This window comes from Gekko japonicus, unplaced genomic scaffold (genome assembly GCF_001447785.1).
Source record: "Gekko japonicus isolate JY-2015 unplaced genomic scaffold, Gekko_japonicus_V1.1 scaffold1906, whole genome shotgun sequence".
Taxonomy (NCBI): domain Eukaryota; kingdom Metazoa; phylum Chordata; class Lepidosauria; order Squamata; family Gekkonidae; genus Gekko; species Gekko japonicus.
Genome location: NW_015171561.1, coordinates 291049 through 307298, shown reverse-complemented (window position 1 = coordinate 307298; position 16250 = coordinate 291049). Strand labels below are relative to the sequence as shown.

Below are 16250 nucleotides of genomic sequence, written 5' to 3'. Positions count from 1 at the left end.
CCTCCCCGATCCTTCCAGCCCCCCCCCCGGCCCGCCAGCCTCGGAGTCGCCGGGGGTGTGTGTCACTCTCCAGGTCTTCCCTCTGTAGCCACACACACAGAGGTTTTGGCTGTAGTGGGCATGGCCAACTCTGAAGCCAGCCGGAACTCCATTCCTGTGTGTTCCTGCCCCAAAATAGCCCTGACTATGATAGAACATACCAGACACACACACACAAGTTCAGATACTGACCAGCAGTTGGAATATACACCTGCTCCTCTCCACTAAAAGCTCACTGGAGAAAGATATCCCTGTAGCAAATGGGAGACAAGGGTGTGATTCCCAGTGAACTTAGATTTGATGAGTGTCCAGAAGATCAACATCCAAACAAGGACAAGGATCATTCTGTCCGCAAGGTTATAATTTCCCTTATTTATGAAGAAATTTAGGGACCATCTTGGCTTCCCTTGCCCTTTTCTTCTCTGTAATGACAGCTATTTTTTGAGGAATCTTCCTTAAATCCCTGGAAACTCCAGTCATCAAGGCCAACAACTGAGATCTTTCTTACATTCTCCTCCTCCTCTCCCTGCTGTTTTCCTTCCTGTCCTCCTTCCTCTTCATTGGCCAGCTCAGGAAGGTGACCTGCATCTTCCACCAGACTGCCTTCAGCATCATCCCCTCTGTTGCCATCTCTTCCCATACTGGCTAAAACCTTCACAGTGGCCACAAAGCCAAGGAATATGATGAGGAAATGGCAAGGATAGAGCTTACCAAGCTCTGTCATCCTTTCCCTGTTCTGGCCTTCAGTCTGCACTATCTGCCTGGGAATATCTCCTTTTTTCCAAGCTCTGACCTACACTCGCTGTCTGGACAGATCACACTGCAGTGCAGTGAAGGGTCTGTCACCATGTTTTATATGGTCTTTGGCTACATGAGCTTCCGGGCTGCTGACCATTTTATGGTGGCTTTTCTGGCCAGGAAGCTGCCTGGTTCATTCAGTGAAGCCAAGCATGCTCTTCTTCTGCGGAATTTGAGTTTCTTTCATGCCCACTGACCTGACCAACAAGGGGAAACACACGCTAGCTGGGCAGGTCTTCTCCATTTTAGTCTCCAGTGCTGGTTTGCTGGATTGCATTTTCCTTCCCAAATACTACATCATTGTACTGGGGCCCAATCTGAACACAAAGGAGCATGTAATAATGCAAAAGAATGAAATTATGTAATTCTAAGGGGCATTGTTTAGAGAACACAAGGGAAAATACCCCTGCCTTGGTCACTTCAATTTTTCAAAATCACTCAAAAAAACCTTATGTCTGGCTAACCTGCTGGTTTTAGACTGTATCTTTTATATTACCTACCGTAACTGAAGGCATAAATCCACTGACTTGAGAAAGGGTGACTTCCCCTTGATATCATTGATATGGTTGCCAGATAGAGCTGGCTGGCTCACTCCCAGAAGGTGATTTACTACAACCCCAACACAAAGGATCCCCAAAAGTGAGGACGATCGGGAGAGTGAGGGAGCAGCAAAGGAGAACCAAGGATCTCTGGGGTCACGAGAAAGAAGCTGGAGAAGAGAAGAAGGACGCCGAGGCTTCAGAGAGCAAGTGCAAGGAGCTTGCAACGACCTCCCCAGAAGACCCATCGAATGAATCTTAACGTCAAACCGAGGAGGCAAAGGCAGGAGACGAGGAGGCGGTCCCAACAGACGGGAGGCAGAACACCACAGATCATTGGCCCTGTTGCTTTAAGCTGGGGAACGGGTTGAGTGGGAATAAAGAGGAGAGAGACACACAGCCAGGGAGGATTAAATCGGAGCAAAACAAGGACTAGAGTACAGCTGTGAAGTAACACTGTCCCAGGCAGGCCCGTAGCCCACGTGGGGCCCATGGGGCTGGCCCCCCCCACTGGTTTTGCGGGCCCCCTCCCTCCCGATCCTCTGCTCCCCCCCCATCCTGGCCCGGCCCCGCCTGGAGGCTGGCAACCCTCGCTCCAACTCCCCGAGGTCTCCGCCAACCAGGACGCGCCGTGCCGCTCTCACCCGGCTCCAAGTTCCGTGGCGCTCCCCCAAGGCCCTCCTTCCCAGGCTGCCCTCCTTCCCGGCCTTCCGAGGCCCCAGGGCGCGGTGTACAGCTACGACGGCGGGGAGAGCTTGCAGGCACTGCGAGTTCGCCAGGGCCTTCCAAAGCCCCGGGGCGCGGCGTACGGATACGGTGGGGGGGGGAGAGCCTGCAGGCATTGCAAGTTCGCAAGGCTGGGAGGTAACCCGCGGGCGGGCGGCGGGCGGGGGAGGGGAGCCAGGCAGCCCGGCCAGGAAGAAGGTGCACCACCGCTTGCCCTCTCCTCCCCGTGCACGGCGCACGCGGGACACTCCGCTCAGCTGGCCTGGAAGGACGGCTCCTCGGCTTGGCTGGAGGGAGCACCCCTCTCTCCCCAGCGGCGTGGCTTGGCTTGCTCCTAGTCACCTCCTCTCTCCTTCCCCGCCTCCCCTTCACCTCCCAGGGCTGCTCCGGCGCCTTCAAAACCCAACAGGTGCAGCTCACACTCACTCCGCTTAGAGGGGACACTGGGAGAGAGAGGGCCGAGAAGGGGGGAGGGCATTACGTCACATCTGGGGGTGATGTGTGTGTGGCGTGTGTGCACGCACACACTCCAGCCCCCTTACTTTCCCCAGGGCCCCCCCACTAGGAAGGCTTTAACTACGGCCCTGGTCCCAGGGAGTTTCACTCTGATAAATAGGGAAGAGTACCCGGGCTAATGGGGCCCTCACCTATGTTCTGAGGCTAGTGCGGTGTTGGACCTCCTTTCCTGTAACTTGCGTTCTCCAGTAGACGAGCAGCTCTCCTAGGTAATCCCAGAAACCTGACAATGGTGTCATGATTAATAGCGAGTGGTATTGGAGGGGACCAAGCAGGTTAGGGGAAGGGTCAACAGACATTCGTGAGCTCTTGTACTTTCTCGCTCTTTTTCCAGCCAGGGTGTTGCTGGTGACACTACAGACAACCTGCCAGGCTATAAAATCTTGGTGCTAAATGCTAGGTTAATTAGAGGGGGAAAAGTAGCCATGTAGGGTTTAGTCCTGAATGAGAGGGCTTGTCCTAGCGTGTATCATTTGTACTTGGTGCCACCTGTGGTACTTGGTGATGCATCAGCATAGGCCAGTAGAGTCCCATCCTCCAGGTGGGGCTTGGAGTTCTCCCGGAATTATAAGCCCTCCAGACAACAGAGATCTTTTCCCTTGGAGGAAATGGCAGCTTTGGAAGGTGGACTCTATGGAATCACATACCTGCTGAGCTCCCTCCCCTCCCCAGACTCCTCCCTCCCCAGGCTCTGCCTCCAAATAGCCAGAAATTTTCCAAAACAGAGTTGGCAACCCTATTGAGGCTGGGCGGGCAGCAAAGTGATGTCACTTTAGTGCATAGGGACTCAGTCCCGCTAGCACGGTGCGTTCTCCAGGACATTTAAGGTTTTGAGTCTGTGTACCTAATGTCATGACTGAGAGACAGGATTGAGATTGTATTTGGTATCCTGCCCACCCTGCTGCTCAGCCATCTCCCTGACTGAGCTGATGGAGGTGATCTCAGGGGTATTGTTGAGGACTACTAGGCTGATTGTCCTGGGAGACTTCAGCATTCATGCCAAGGCTGCCTTTTCAGGAATGACTCAATACTTCATGGCCTCCATGACAGCCATGGGCCTGCCTCAGGTAATAATTGGCCCCACACATTGTTCAGGTCACACTCTTGATATAGTATTTTGTTCTGAGCAAAAAAAAGATGATCTGAGGGTGGAGGAATTGATGACAGTTTCCTTATCACACACAGATCACTATCTGCTTGATTTTAGACTTATGGGGATACCAAGACTCTGAAGGAGCGGGGGATCTATTAAAATGGTCTGTTGTCAGAGCCAGATGGATCTAAATGGCAATCAGACAGCTGTCAGGGGATCTTCCTGTTTATATGGTTGGTGCTTCTGTGACTTGGTTTGTGAACTTTACCAAGCTTGGAAGAAGCACTGATAAACAGGGGAGGTGCTGTGGTTCAGTAGTAGAGCATTTGCTTTGTATGCAAAAAGTCTCCAATTCAGTCCCTGGCATCTCTAGTCATAAGGAGTAGGTTAGACGTGAAAGGCCTCTTTCTGAGATTCTGAAGTAAGAACAGACAGTAGTGACTTGGCTAGGCCAATGGTCTGATTCAGTAGGCGGCAGCTTCATATATGTGCTTTTTGCAATATGACATCATCATCTTCTCACTAAACATTACAGCTGGTGTGGTTACTCATGATGGTGCATTTACTTTTGACAGAATATCATGGTATCTATTGCAATGTGTAATGAACAAAGTTAATGTTTCAAATCGCAGGTGGGTCCTTTCCATCGTCCATTATCTATTTACAGTAGGCTCGGCTTGTAGTTACCTCGTTCCCTCCCTAAAGTTAAACAAGAGATTTAAGTTTGCATATATTGAAAGCAATCTTTTAGATTTAATCAGATTTAGATTAGATTGAATTACATGAAAAAGAGTCCATTGTGTTCTTGCTGTTTACTCATAGCTCATTAGGAAGACTCCATCCTGGCTACATAGAACTGATTGTAAAGATATACCATCAGAAAGTCAAATGACAATTCTGATTCACAAGAAACGTTCTCTGAGGAAAACAAACCAGCATCTCATTTTACCAATGGAGTAATCATTTTAAGGTACCTGAAGACTGCTCAAGTGCCTTTTCCCCCCTTCCCCCCCCCTTTCTTTTCTTTTCCTGTTTTTATTTTGGGGGGGCTTCATTTCTACTTGGGGGCATTGGAGAATGAATTGCTTGTTTTGCTGTTTTTAAAGTCTTACAATGCTGTTCCAAAGTCATAGCAGAGCTAAGCAAAAAAAAAATACTTAAGACATTTTACCCACAAATATAATGCTTTTGAAATAATAATTGAAAACAAATTGCAATACATTTAAAAAATAGTGTCACGTGAAAATTATCATGCAATGTCTCCACTTTCTGGAATATAATTTTTCTTTGAAGACAAGCATGATAGCTGCACTTTACTTTTATCACAGGATGCAAAACAAAGCAACCAGCAGAATTCTTTTAAAAAATCAGATTGCTCATGCATGGATATTTAAAACCTTCTTTTGGCCCAAAGGTTATGAAATGCCTGTGAAAGCCTCCTGAAGCATGCAGGTCAACTGGACTTGTGGCACACTTTTTTTCACGCTCAAGGTTGATCAGTTGAAACTGCAAGAATCAGTGTAGCTGTGGATACATTACCAATGCGGGGGCAGCAATGCACAGAAGTGGCACTTCTGCATGATCCCAGCACAAAGTGGGTTTGCACAGTCACAGGAGAGATTGCATGTATCAACCAGGTTCTTCTCTTAACATAGGAGTCAGTTATTTGTGTGCAACACTAGAGTGTACAATGGTTATTAAGCCCTACCGTTTGTTGCTGCTTTTTGTGAAATGTTGCTTAGAGCCGTTCTGTCTGAAAGGTGATGTGTTTCTAAATCCTTCCTGTGTCTGTAACGCAATTGTGTGGCAATGCAGGTGCTTTCCATTGTGGTCTGAGTGAGCTGGCAGTTAAGATGTTGTATAATATGTTGAACAGTTAAACAGAAATTCACACCATCATCCTAATCCAACCATTTCTAATGAGTTCAAGATGTCTGGTGCACATATAGAGCTAACAAGAACTCCTTTTTTCAATGCAGTGGAGGAAACAGATCTGCATATCAAATGACTGAGGGGGGACATGATAGAGGTTTATAAAATGATGCATGGAGTGGCAAGAGTTGACAAAGAGAAAATTTTCTCCCTCATCCAAAATACTAGAACTCAAGGGCATCCAATGAAGCTGGTGGCCAGTAGATTCAGGGTGGGCAAAAGAAAATACTTCTTTACAAAGTGAATGATTAAAATATGGAATTCACTGCCAGAGGATGTAGTGATGGCCACAGGAATAAACAGCTTTAATGGGGGTTTAGATAGATTCATAGAAGATAAGTCCATCAATGGCTACTAACTACGGTGACTGAGGGGAACTTTCACATTCAGAGGAACTAATCTTCTGAATCTCAGAGCCAGGAGGCAACATTAGGGGAAGGCCTCAGCCTCTATGCCCTGTTGTTGGCTGTCCAGAGGAATTGGTTGGCCACTGTGTGACACAGGATGCTAGACTAGATGGACTACTGGTCTGATCCAGCAGGGCTCTTCTTATGTTATTAAATACATTCATATCCGTGTTTGAACCATCACCTCCTTTAGTTTGCCTAGTTTTCCTCAGCTGCTTGAGCACTTGGAAGGTTCCTGGTCAGAGCTACATCTAAACATTAGGAAAGGGTACAAAGTTTTGGAGCACATAAAGAATAGTCAAGAATTTTGGTGCTGGTTTGGAGCAGAATGTCAGCCATTTCCTAAGTGGATTCCCTTGCATGATTCCAGCTCGATTAGATAGTTCTTGTTAGGGACAGTCAGAGATTGGTTAATTGAAAAACCGAATTGACTCACTCCATGAGATTTAAGATCTTATGACTGGGTGTGGATCTGGCAACATTAATACCAAATTTTGATCCAGTGATTATTGGACTGCTGATTATCTGAATGGAAATATTTGTTGTGTAAAACCTGGCAAGCAGCAGAGGCTGACAATGACCCACACACCTTCATACCACAAAACCACCTTGTTGCCTACTGATCACACGGGAAGCATCTCCTTTGTATGATTGGCCTGAGTTGGCCTGAGTTGAATTGGCCTGAGTTGAATTGACTTCTTCATCTTTCAGATTAAGCATAGTGTACTTATGGAGATTTATGTTTAAAATAACTTAAACTGCATAAAAAGTGTTGACGTCATGAGACCGGTGTGTCAGTTCTTCTTACATGATCTATGCTGGTGACGGGTTAGTCATCTTGGCCTTTGCACTGAAGGCAAACTACAGCCTAATTTTTTTTTAATGAAAAGGCAGCCTTCGGAGGCCGGATTTTGAGTGGAGAAATAACTGAGTATGGCTGGGAGGGGTACTTAACTTTCTTTCCCTGCTGACCATGTCTAGCCTCCCAGAGGTACATTTGCAAGAATTAGTGTGTACGTGGAACTCTGTGGAGTGGGAACATAGTGGGAAGTGCTGGTGGAGGTGATTTTGAGAAGAAAAATGGCCAAAAGAAAAAGATTTGTGTGTGCTGTTCTTTTCTCCTCCTTACTAAAAAAAATATAGCCTCCTGGGGCAATTTCCATGGCTTCCCCCCAAAAAAGGTCAGGGCTTTGTTCCACACATCTGCATGTAAAGTACAGTCAGCAGGGAGTTCTGTATTGTTGCTGTGAGACCACACAAGAAACTGGATAAAATCCAAAAGAACATTCACTCTCATAGGATTCCATATAGCTTGATAATGTTGTCAAATTCACAGGTCTAAAACCAATCATACAGAGAAAATTGTCATGATCTCCAGCTGGGGAAATTCACACTATTTCTTTACTTCCTGCTTTCTAAAAATAAGAAACATGATAACTTCTTACAGTGTGTTACAAACAATGGAGATGAAGCACCAGACATTTTGCAGTGCAGCTACATGCAATAGTTTCATAAAAATGCATGTGGGAGGATACCACAGCCTTTTCTAAGATACTGCAGAGGGACATTTCCATTAGTTAAAAAAAATGTTTAGTCAGGGCTTTTTTGTAGAAAAAGCCCAGCAGGAACTCATTAGCATATTTAAACTGCCTTCCCTTGGCTTATTTAAATGTCTCGCCGATCCTTCCAGGACACCCCCCCCCCCGGACCGCCCGCCTCAGAGTCGCTGGGGTGTGTGTGTCACTCTCCAGGCCTTCCCTCTGTAGCCACGCAAGCAGAAGTTTTGGCTTTAGTGGGCATGGCCAACCCTGAAGCCAGCCGGAACTCCGTTCCTGTACGTTCCTGCCCCAAAATAGCCCTGTGTTTAGTGCATGAACTTATTTTCAGAACTTATTTTCATATATCATCTTTAAACATACTACAGCCTGTTTCAAAATCTCAGGATAGGCTAAAATCCTGCTCACAATTACTTGCCAAGCATAAGCATAAGTCATACAAAGACCATGTCCGTCTGCTCCTCTGCCTTGTCCCGTGGAATGTCTGTGAAACTGAGAGCCAAACTAGACATGGTGGTGTCCGCAAGTCCTAACTGTGGACACTGGCACCATTTTAAAGTGATTTAAAGCAGCTTATAGGGTTGCCAACATCCAGGTGGTGGCTGAAAATCTCCTGGGATCACAATGAATCTCCAGGCAACAAAGATCAGTTCAGCTGGAGAAAATGGCAACTTCGGAAGGTGGACTTTATGGCATTATACCCCACTGAAGTCCCGCCCCTCTCCAAATCCTGCTCCCCTCAGGCTCCACCCACCCAAGTCTCCAGGTGTTTCCCAATCCATAGCTGGCAATCCCTAGCAGTGTGGCAGGCTGAAGCACTCTCATTCCCACCACCACCCCAGCACCTTCTCAAGTGCTGAGATAGCTGCCGGGGGGAGGGAATAGTGGTGGTGTGACTGTTTCGCCCTGAGGGTCAAACTGTACATGAGAGTTGCTGGATATATCCCCTGATGTATGATTGAGAGAGATATATATATACTGTGGATGTAGGATTGTCAACCTCCAGGTGAGGCCTATCAACTAACTGTAAATCTCCCAGAATCACAACTGTTCTCCTGACTACAGCCATAAATTCCCCTGGAGAAAATGGCAGCTTTGGAGGGTGGGTCCTGTGGCATAATGTCCCTGCTGAGCTCCCTCCCCTCTGCAAACTCCAACCTCTCCAGGCTCCCTGGAATACTGTTCTTTCTCCCCCCCCTTTTTTAATCCTTATTGTGTTGTGCAGGGCTATTTTTGGGCAGGAACGCACAGGAACGGAGTTCCGGCTGGCTCCTGAGTTGGCCACGCCCAGCAGGAACTTATTAGCATAATAGGGCACACCCAACAGCAGAAACTCATTGGGATTGGCTACATTCGGTGTGTGTGGTCTAACATGCAAAGGGTTCCTGCTACAAAAAAAGCCCTGGGTTTTGACAACAAACAAGGTAAACAGAATAAGAAGCAAAAGGTGGGTGCGGCTGGATGACAACACTTCTGGTGACATGGGGGTGTGGCCTAATATCCTAATGTGCTGTCAGGGTGTGGCCTACTATGCTAATGGGTTTCTGCTGTTGAGTGTGGCCTGTTATGCTAATGAGTTCCTGCTGGGCTTTTTCTACAAAAAAAGCCCTGGTGTTGTGTAATATGCTCAGTTATAATAAGAAAGATATTCATAATTGTGTGTCTAGATGCATAGGAGTTCTGTGTTTTTGCCACTGAAGACTGCAAAACGAGCATTTGTCAAATGAATTAATTAAGTCATTCACTTATAAGAGTACTCCGATCTATTAAACACTGACCATAATTACGAAATTTCATCCTAAGAAGAATTACACCCTTCTAAACTCATTGACTTCAATGTAGTTAGAAGGATATACATCTGTTAAGTACTGCACTGTGCAAGAGAGCAACACCATGTTTATTCACCTCCTGTGTTAGGATGGATTAAAGTAGGTCTTTTCAGTTTTAGAAATAAACACCAATCTGCTGACCAATGTATGCTGCAGAAAGCATTGCAAGTCTGATGTTTAAACAGGTGCAGGAGGGAAATTGCTGTGTCGGTCTGAGCTTTGAGGTAGATCATCATGAACAGTCAGAGAACAATAGCTGGCAATTTGATTTGTGTACACGTTCTCCTTCTGTTAGCAAATATTGACCATATCTAACTGCACTTAACCTTTGCATTGTGATTCTTCCTCTTTACTAAAAATGTTTTAGTACCAAATATCTGAAATCCTCAGCACCCAGCATTCAACAGCATTGCTGTACCAGTAGTGATTCCATGAAGGGAGCGTCTTTCTTACTGTAGGGCATTGGTAGACTCAGCCTCCAGATCTTGCACTTCTTGGCAGATTATCTGGGATCTTCCTTTTTCTTCTCAGCATGCAAGAGAAGTGTAGGGTAAAAGAGACAGATTCTTGGCATGCAGGTGAAGGACTCAAAAGAATGCAGCTATGCTTCATAATGAGATAGAATGCATCACCAAAAGTGATGGGACTAATAGAAAAGATAATTGCAGCCACCCTTCTGTTAGCAAATGCAAAAGGTGCATTCAATGAAAGTTGATTGCTATAAAGTATAAAGTATTTCCAGGAGTTCGTGGAGATGACACTACCCTCCTCTCCTCCATTCTTCTCTCTATAAAATAAAAATCAAGTATGTACCTGGTGAGTCATAAAAATATCATTTGTTCTAATTGAGAAAATAATTTACTGTGGAAGTGATTTTGGAATCTAGACTTTGGGAAGAATGTGCCACATAATTAAAAGAGGACACATGTTAGTATTCATTCTGTGATTCCTGAACCAAATGTGATTTTGAAGTCAGGACTGATGGAAAGACAATAACAGTTTCCTTCACATAAATGTTTCTGGAATATCTTTTCCCCCACCCAGTTTATGGCTGGAGCTACAACCATGTAGAGATGCAATTTGTATGCACTGGCACACATGATTCTCCTGTATGTTAACACATCGGTTCTCGGGGTTGCAGAATAATTGTTTTGAGTTACCACCAACATGAAAATATAAGTTTCTTTGAGAGCAGTGGCTCAAGAAAGTGCTGCCACCATCACAGGCATGAGAATGGCCTTGTAAACCTGTGGAGATACCAGTTCACACAAACGGCTGCCACACTAGCCCAAAGGCTTCTCATGCTCCCAGGGTTCTCACGTGTTAGCAACTGCATTCTGAACAACTCCTAATGACAATGTTTAATTTGGTTACTATTCATCTGTGTAATCATCCAGTGTGATGTTTTAATTAAATAAATAAATTACAGGCAGCATTGTGGGAACGATGCAGCCAGTGGGTGAGAACCAGTTGATCCAACTGGCAATCATATTCAATGGAAGGGCAAATGATGGCTACTCAGAAAGGGGTTCCAGGGAGTGGCTGCTTATTCTTTCTAATCAAGGTTTTATACCTTTTTTTCAGATGGTGACTCCCAAAAATTAACCATGCAGTTCTCTCATGCTGGCAAGATCCTCAGCTGGTTTCATTTCTGCACAACAAATATTTCTCATATGATCCCTTAATCCACTCCTGAGCCCTGCTAGATGAGCCAGGCATTTCCTCATGGCAAGGTCTCCTACTGCTCTGCAAACCTTAGACACGTGAAATTTCAGCCTGGAACAAGCTTTATATGATACCTGCAGTCATTGCCCCTTCAGCTCGTGACTGGGAAATCATTGCACATAATCTGCTGCGCGAAATCAGACAGGAAATGTTTAGACACAGTCCTGAAAATCATATCTAATTTCCTACTATCTTATCTGTGAACAGATATGGAAATGTTTGGGTATTGCCAGGCTAGCATGTTTACTGCAGTTCAGTTATGTTCAGCTTTAGCATTCACCGTCCTATATAAAAATGCTGCTTGTTTTCCATATTTAACCCCTCCCTCTTCACCCTCTTGGAATTGAGGGCCCAGGGAAGGTGTTCTTTCTTAATAAACACAGAATTGAGGCGATTGTTCTCAGGTCAGCCCTAACTAATGGGTAGCACAAGGTGAGGCAGCAGAATTTCTGGGGCTCTGAGTAGCTACTTTCCCCTCATTCTGTACAAGTAAATGGAGCTAAAAATCTCTCCCCATTCACTCCATTCACTAATATGGAACAAGGAAACGGAGCTGCAATTCAGAAAATAACGCAGGAGAAAATATAACCCCCCCCCCCATGCTGAATACAATGAGGAACACTGGGGAAAAGAAAGAGATTGAAAACAAACCTCCATTTGTTCATGTATCCAGTCCAGGAATGAGGTGGTACGACTGTAGACCCCTGGTTTGTTTTCTTCTGCACAGCCCACCCCAAAACTGGTAGTTCCTACCAACTTCCAAGTACGCATAACTTCACATACCAGTGGTCCCCCACTATCTCCCTGAAATATGCAAACAAAGGAGTGTTTGTCTATGTCTCAAAAAGAAAAGTGCATCATATAGCGAGCATTTATTAAAGGAGTTGAAGCGTTTTTAAATGACACAGGAAATTCAACCAGGCAATGAGCTTTTTTTCCTCTTCTCAGTTAGACCAAGATATGGAATGCTCAGGAACAGTGTGGGATGCTCTCACTAATCCCTTCTTTTTTCTCCAGTTCCCCAGGACTGTTCCTGAATAGGTTTACCACCTGCTGCTTATTTTTAAAAAACGGTTCCTTATAGAATCATAGAATGTTAGAGTTGGAAGGGACCTTGCAGGTCATCTAGTCCAACCCCCTGCACTCTGCAGGAGCATAGCCGAAAGATAGCCCTACAACATACCCGAAAGATGGTCATCCAGCCTCCGCTTGAAAATGTCCTTATTTATATAATTAGAAAATATACGTGGAAAAGAAGAGCTGCATCATAATCACAACATTTGACTTTAATATGTTACAAGGGCATTACATTCTAATATATTCTTTAAGTGTATATTCTTTAAGCACCCAGAACTAGCTGAGGAGTTATCCATTATTTTCAAGGTCTCTTGGAGGACAGGTGATGTGCCAGTTGACTGGAGGAAGGCAAATGTCCTGATTTTTTAAAAGAAGAAGAAGAAGAGATTGGATTTATACCCCACCCTTCACTACCCAAAGGTGTCTCAGAGCGGCTTACAAACTCCTTTCCCTTCCCCTCCCCACAACAGACACCCTGTGAGGTAGGTGGGGCTGAGAGAGCTCTTGACAGAAACGGCTCTTTTTCAAGAACAGCTGTGCCAGAGCTACAGCTTGCCCAAGGTCATCCAGCCAGGTGCAAGTGGAGGAGTGGGGAATCAAACCCGGTTCTCCCAGATTAGAGTCCGCACACTTAACCATTACACCAAACTGGCTCTCCAGGAGGGAATAAAGGATGATCTGGGGAACTATAGGCTGGTGTCATGGGTCAGCCTGACCAGTCAGGCTGGAGGAAGACTCCTTGAGTGTCTCAGAGCCTGGGCCCAGCTCACAAGAAGCAGCTGAGGTAAGACAGGAGTTCCAGGAGTCAATGGTGACAGGTGACCCTGACTACTCCAGGTAGACTACAGGAGGGAATGATCAAGACCAGCCGGGGCAGGACGACTCTTCTGATTCCCTCTCAGTAGTGGACCAATGCTGGGAGTGAACTTGACGGCAACTTAGAGAGAGAAGGCACAGTGTGCATTTCTTGGCCCAATGCAGGCATTTGCCTGACAGCAGTCCTAAGTGATTGCCTTGCCTTGCTTAACTCAGCTCGTTGCGAGAGGCTTACTTAAATCAAGCTGGCATGTCTTTCCAGCTGTGGAAGCAATAAGTTACATCTCTGTGAGCCCAGTGACCACAACTCCTGCCTTACACCCTGTGATATTCAGACTGATCTTGGACTTTGCTATCTGGACTGCCTTTGGATTCCGCTTCTTGGACCTGTCCGCACCTAACAAATTACTGACCTTTGGACTGGCATTGACTTTGCTTTCTGGACTGCTCTGGCACTCTCTCTCTGCTCAGGTGCTTGCTTTGCCTGCTCAGCCAGGACAGTGGGTCAGTTTAACCTCTGTCCCAGGGAAAATCTTGGAGCAGATTTTTAAAAGGTTTATTTGTAAACATCTAGGAGATAACTTGATAATAAGAAGTAGTCAGCATGGATTTGTCCTTTACAGGGGTCATTTCGTAGAAAAAGAGCTAGGGGGGCTCATTAGCATAACTCATTAGCATATGCCACACCCCCTGACATCACTGGAAGTGTGTCCTCCCCACAGCCGGCGGCGACCTCCAGCGGGCACCAGCAAGGAGCTCCAGGCCCCGCCCTCCCGCACCTCACCCGGGGGGATGGCGTCCCCTCGCGTCCCCCCCCCCAAATGACCCCTGGTCCTTTATAGGTCTTGTCAGAGTAATCTCATTTCTTTTTTTGGTTGGATGACAGGTTTGGTAGATTGCGAGGATGCTGTAGATATTGTGTATTTGGATTTTAGTAAAGTATTTGATAAGGATCCACATGATGTTTTGATCAACAAGTTGGCGAGCTGTGGATTAGATTTAGGATGGTTGGGGGAGGCAGGGTTTCGGCGAGCTGATGGCAACTGTGTCTCCTGGGATCTCCCAGGGAGGCGGCTCGCAAACCAGCAGTTAGAGAGAGGGTCCTTATACCCTTTTAATGGTGGAGGGAAAAATAATGGTTAAATGAGATGCCATTGTTCTCTGTAATTTGTGTCTAAGTTAAATAGCAATTCTCCTGGACTACTCTTCATATAGTCAGATTTGTTGGGATGTTTTTACAAGCTATGATGATGATTGATCACTCTCAATGTTAAAGAAAGCTCTTTATTATTGTTAAGCAAATTTTTCACAAGTAGTATGTGACCTCCAACCCTTGGGTTTTTAGTGGGTTTTCTTTTCTTTCTCCTATAGTGTGTAGATTCTCTCCCTAATTTCGTTGTAGTTTTTAGTAAATGAAAATAAAAAATCCCCTACAGGGGGCCATAAAAAAAAGATTTAGGATGGTTAGGTGGGTAAGGAACTGGTTGGATAATTGTACCCAAAGAGTGGTAGTTAATGATTCCTTGTCTGATTGGAGGGTAGTGTCCAGTGGGGTGTCGCAGGGCTTGGGTTTGGGCCTAGTGCATTTTATTATGGTATCAATGATCTAGATGAGGGTGTGAAGGGACTATTCACTGGCCAGTTTGTGAACCAAAATTTGCTGCTCCCCATCACATTTTGTGGGGAAACCCCAGCTTTCTGGTCCCCACAAAAAATGGCAGGGAGCAGAACGCAGGAGTTTAAATGACTCCAAGCCATTTAACACCCTGCTTTCTGTTTCCTGCCGCTTTTGGTGACAAGCAGAAAGCAGAGGTCACAAACCACTACAAACTGGTTCAGTTCATGAACCATCCTCCCAGTCATATTGGTTCATGGTTAAGTTCATGGTTTGACCATGAAACACACCACAAAAATGTGGTTCGTGCCCATCCCTACTTATTAAATTTGCATATGACACTAAATTTGGGGTAGCAAACACACTGGAAGATAGAGATAAGATACAATTAGATTTGGTTAATTGGAAAAATGGGCAGATGTGAACAAGATGCTTATTTAATTGAGATAAATGTAATGTTTTGCATCTGGGTAGTAAATATGTTGTGCATACTTACCAGATGGGGGATACTTTTCTAGACAGCAGCATGTGTGAATGGGATCTTGGGGTTTTGGTGGACGGCAAATTGAGTATAAGTAGCTGATTTGAAGTGGCAGAAAAGAAAGCAAATTTGATCTTAGGGTATCCATAGTGCATAGTGCATGAAATGTGATAGTACCACTGTATACTGTATTGGTCAGACCTCATTTGGAGTATCGTGTCCAGGTCTGGAGGTCTTTTTATAGGAAGGACACAGAAATTTTAGAACAAGTGTAGAGGAGTGACAAGGAAGACTGGGGGTTTGGAGACTAAGCCTTACGAAGAAAGCCTGTGGGAATTGGGAATGTTAGCCTGGAGAATAGGAGGCTGTGGGGAGATTTAGTTATTCTTTTTAATTATTTGAAGGCTTGTCATTTAGAGGAGGGTTGGGGATTATTTCAGCTGGTAGTGGTGGCTGGGACTCATAATAATGGGTTTAAATTACGGGTGAGGAGATAAATATCAAAGGGATATTAGGAAAAACTTTTTTTAACAATAAGGGCAGTTCAGTGGGCGAATCAGTTGTGCAGGATTTCCCTCCTTGGAGGTGTTTAAACAGAGGTTGGATGATTATTTGTCAGGGAGTCTTTAGGCCCCTTTCTTTTGATTCTATGAAAGTACTGTTAATTGTATAACATATGAATACATCATTTTCTTATAGTCTCATAATATTTCTCTTCTTTTGCAGTGTCAGGTGGCAACCCTATTCCTGAAGGTCCACCCACTTCTCCCTGGTTGCTTTTGGGTGAGAGCAGAGAGGTATAATAGGAAGAGGTAAAGATGTCTTCTGAGAGCTCACTCTATCTGTATATCGTTATCTGTGCACCTCCTTGGGCCTATTTTATCACATTACACTAGCTCTCCAAATCAAGGAAGATGCAAGTTTCATCCAGCAAAAGAGATCATAGAAGCAAATTTCATTGTCTTTGGCCCCGGTCACAAGGGGGGGGGAGAGCACGGCCAAAGTGTGGCTTTTCTGAGCTGCAGCAAAATGGACGCATGGCGGCGGGATCAGCCACGCAGTTACTCCCCGGCATGATCAGATGCCGGGGGGGGGGGGGGG

The 16250-nt window shown here is 45.5% G+C and overlaps 2 protein-coding genes across 2 annotated transcripts in view; both read right to left on the bottom strand.

Annotated features, from left to right (window-relative positions):
• LOC107117589 (putative gastrointestinal growth factor xP4) overlaps positions 1 to 888 on the bottom strand; it is a 32191-nt gene extending 31303 nt beyond the window's left edge. Inside the window, exon 1 of the mRNA XM_015419736.1 lies at positions 837 to 888. Within this exon, the coding sequence (XP_015275222.1) occupies positions 837 to 888 (52 nt within the window). The remainder of the gene's footprint in view (positions 1 to 836) is intronic.
• Positions 889 to 1082: 194 nt separating this feature from the next.
• The window catches only part of TMPRSS3 (transmembrane protease, serine 3), a 38005-nt gene continuing 22837 nt past the window's right edge, over positions 1083 to 16250 (bottom strand). The window contains 2 exon segments of the mRNA XM_015419735.1: positions 1083 to 1154; positions 11812 to 11964. Coding sequence (XP_015275221.1) covers positions 1083 to 1154; positions 11812 to 11964 — 225 coding nt within the window.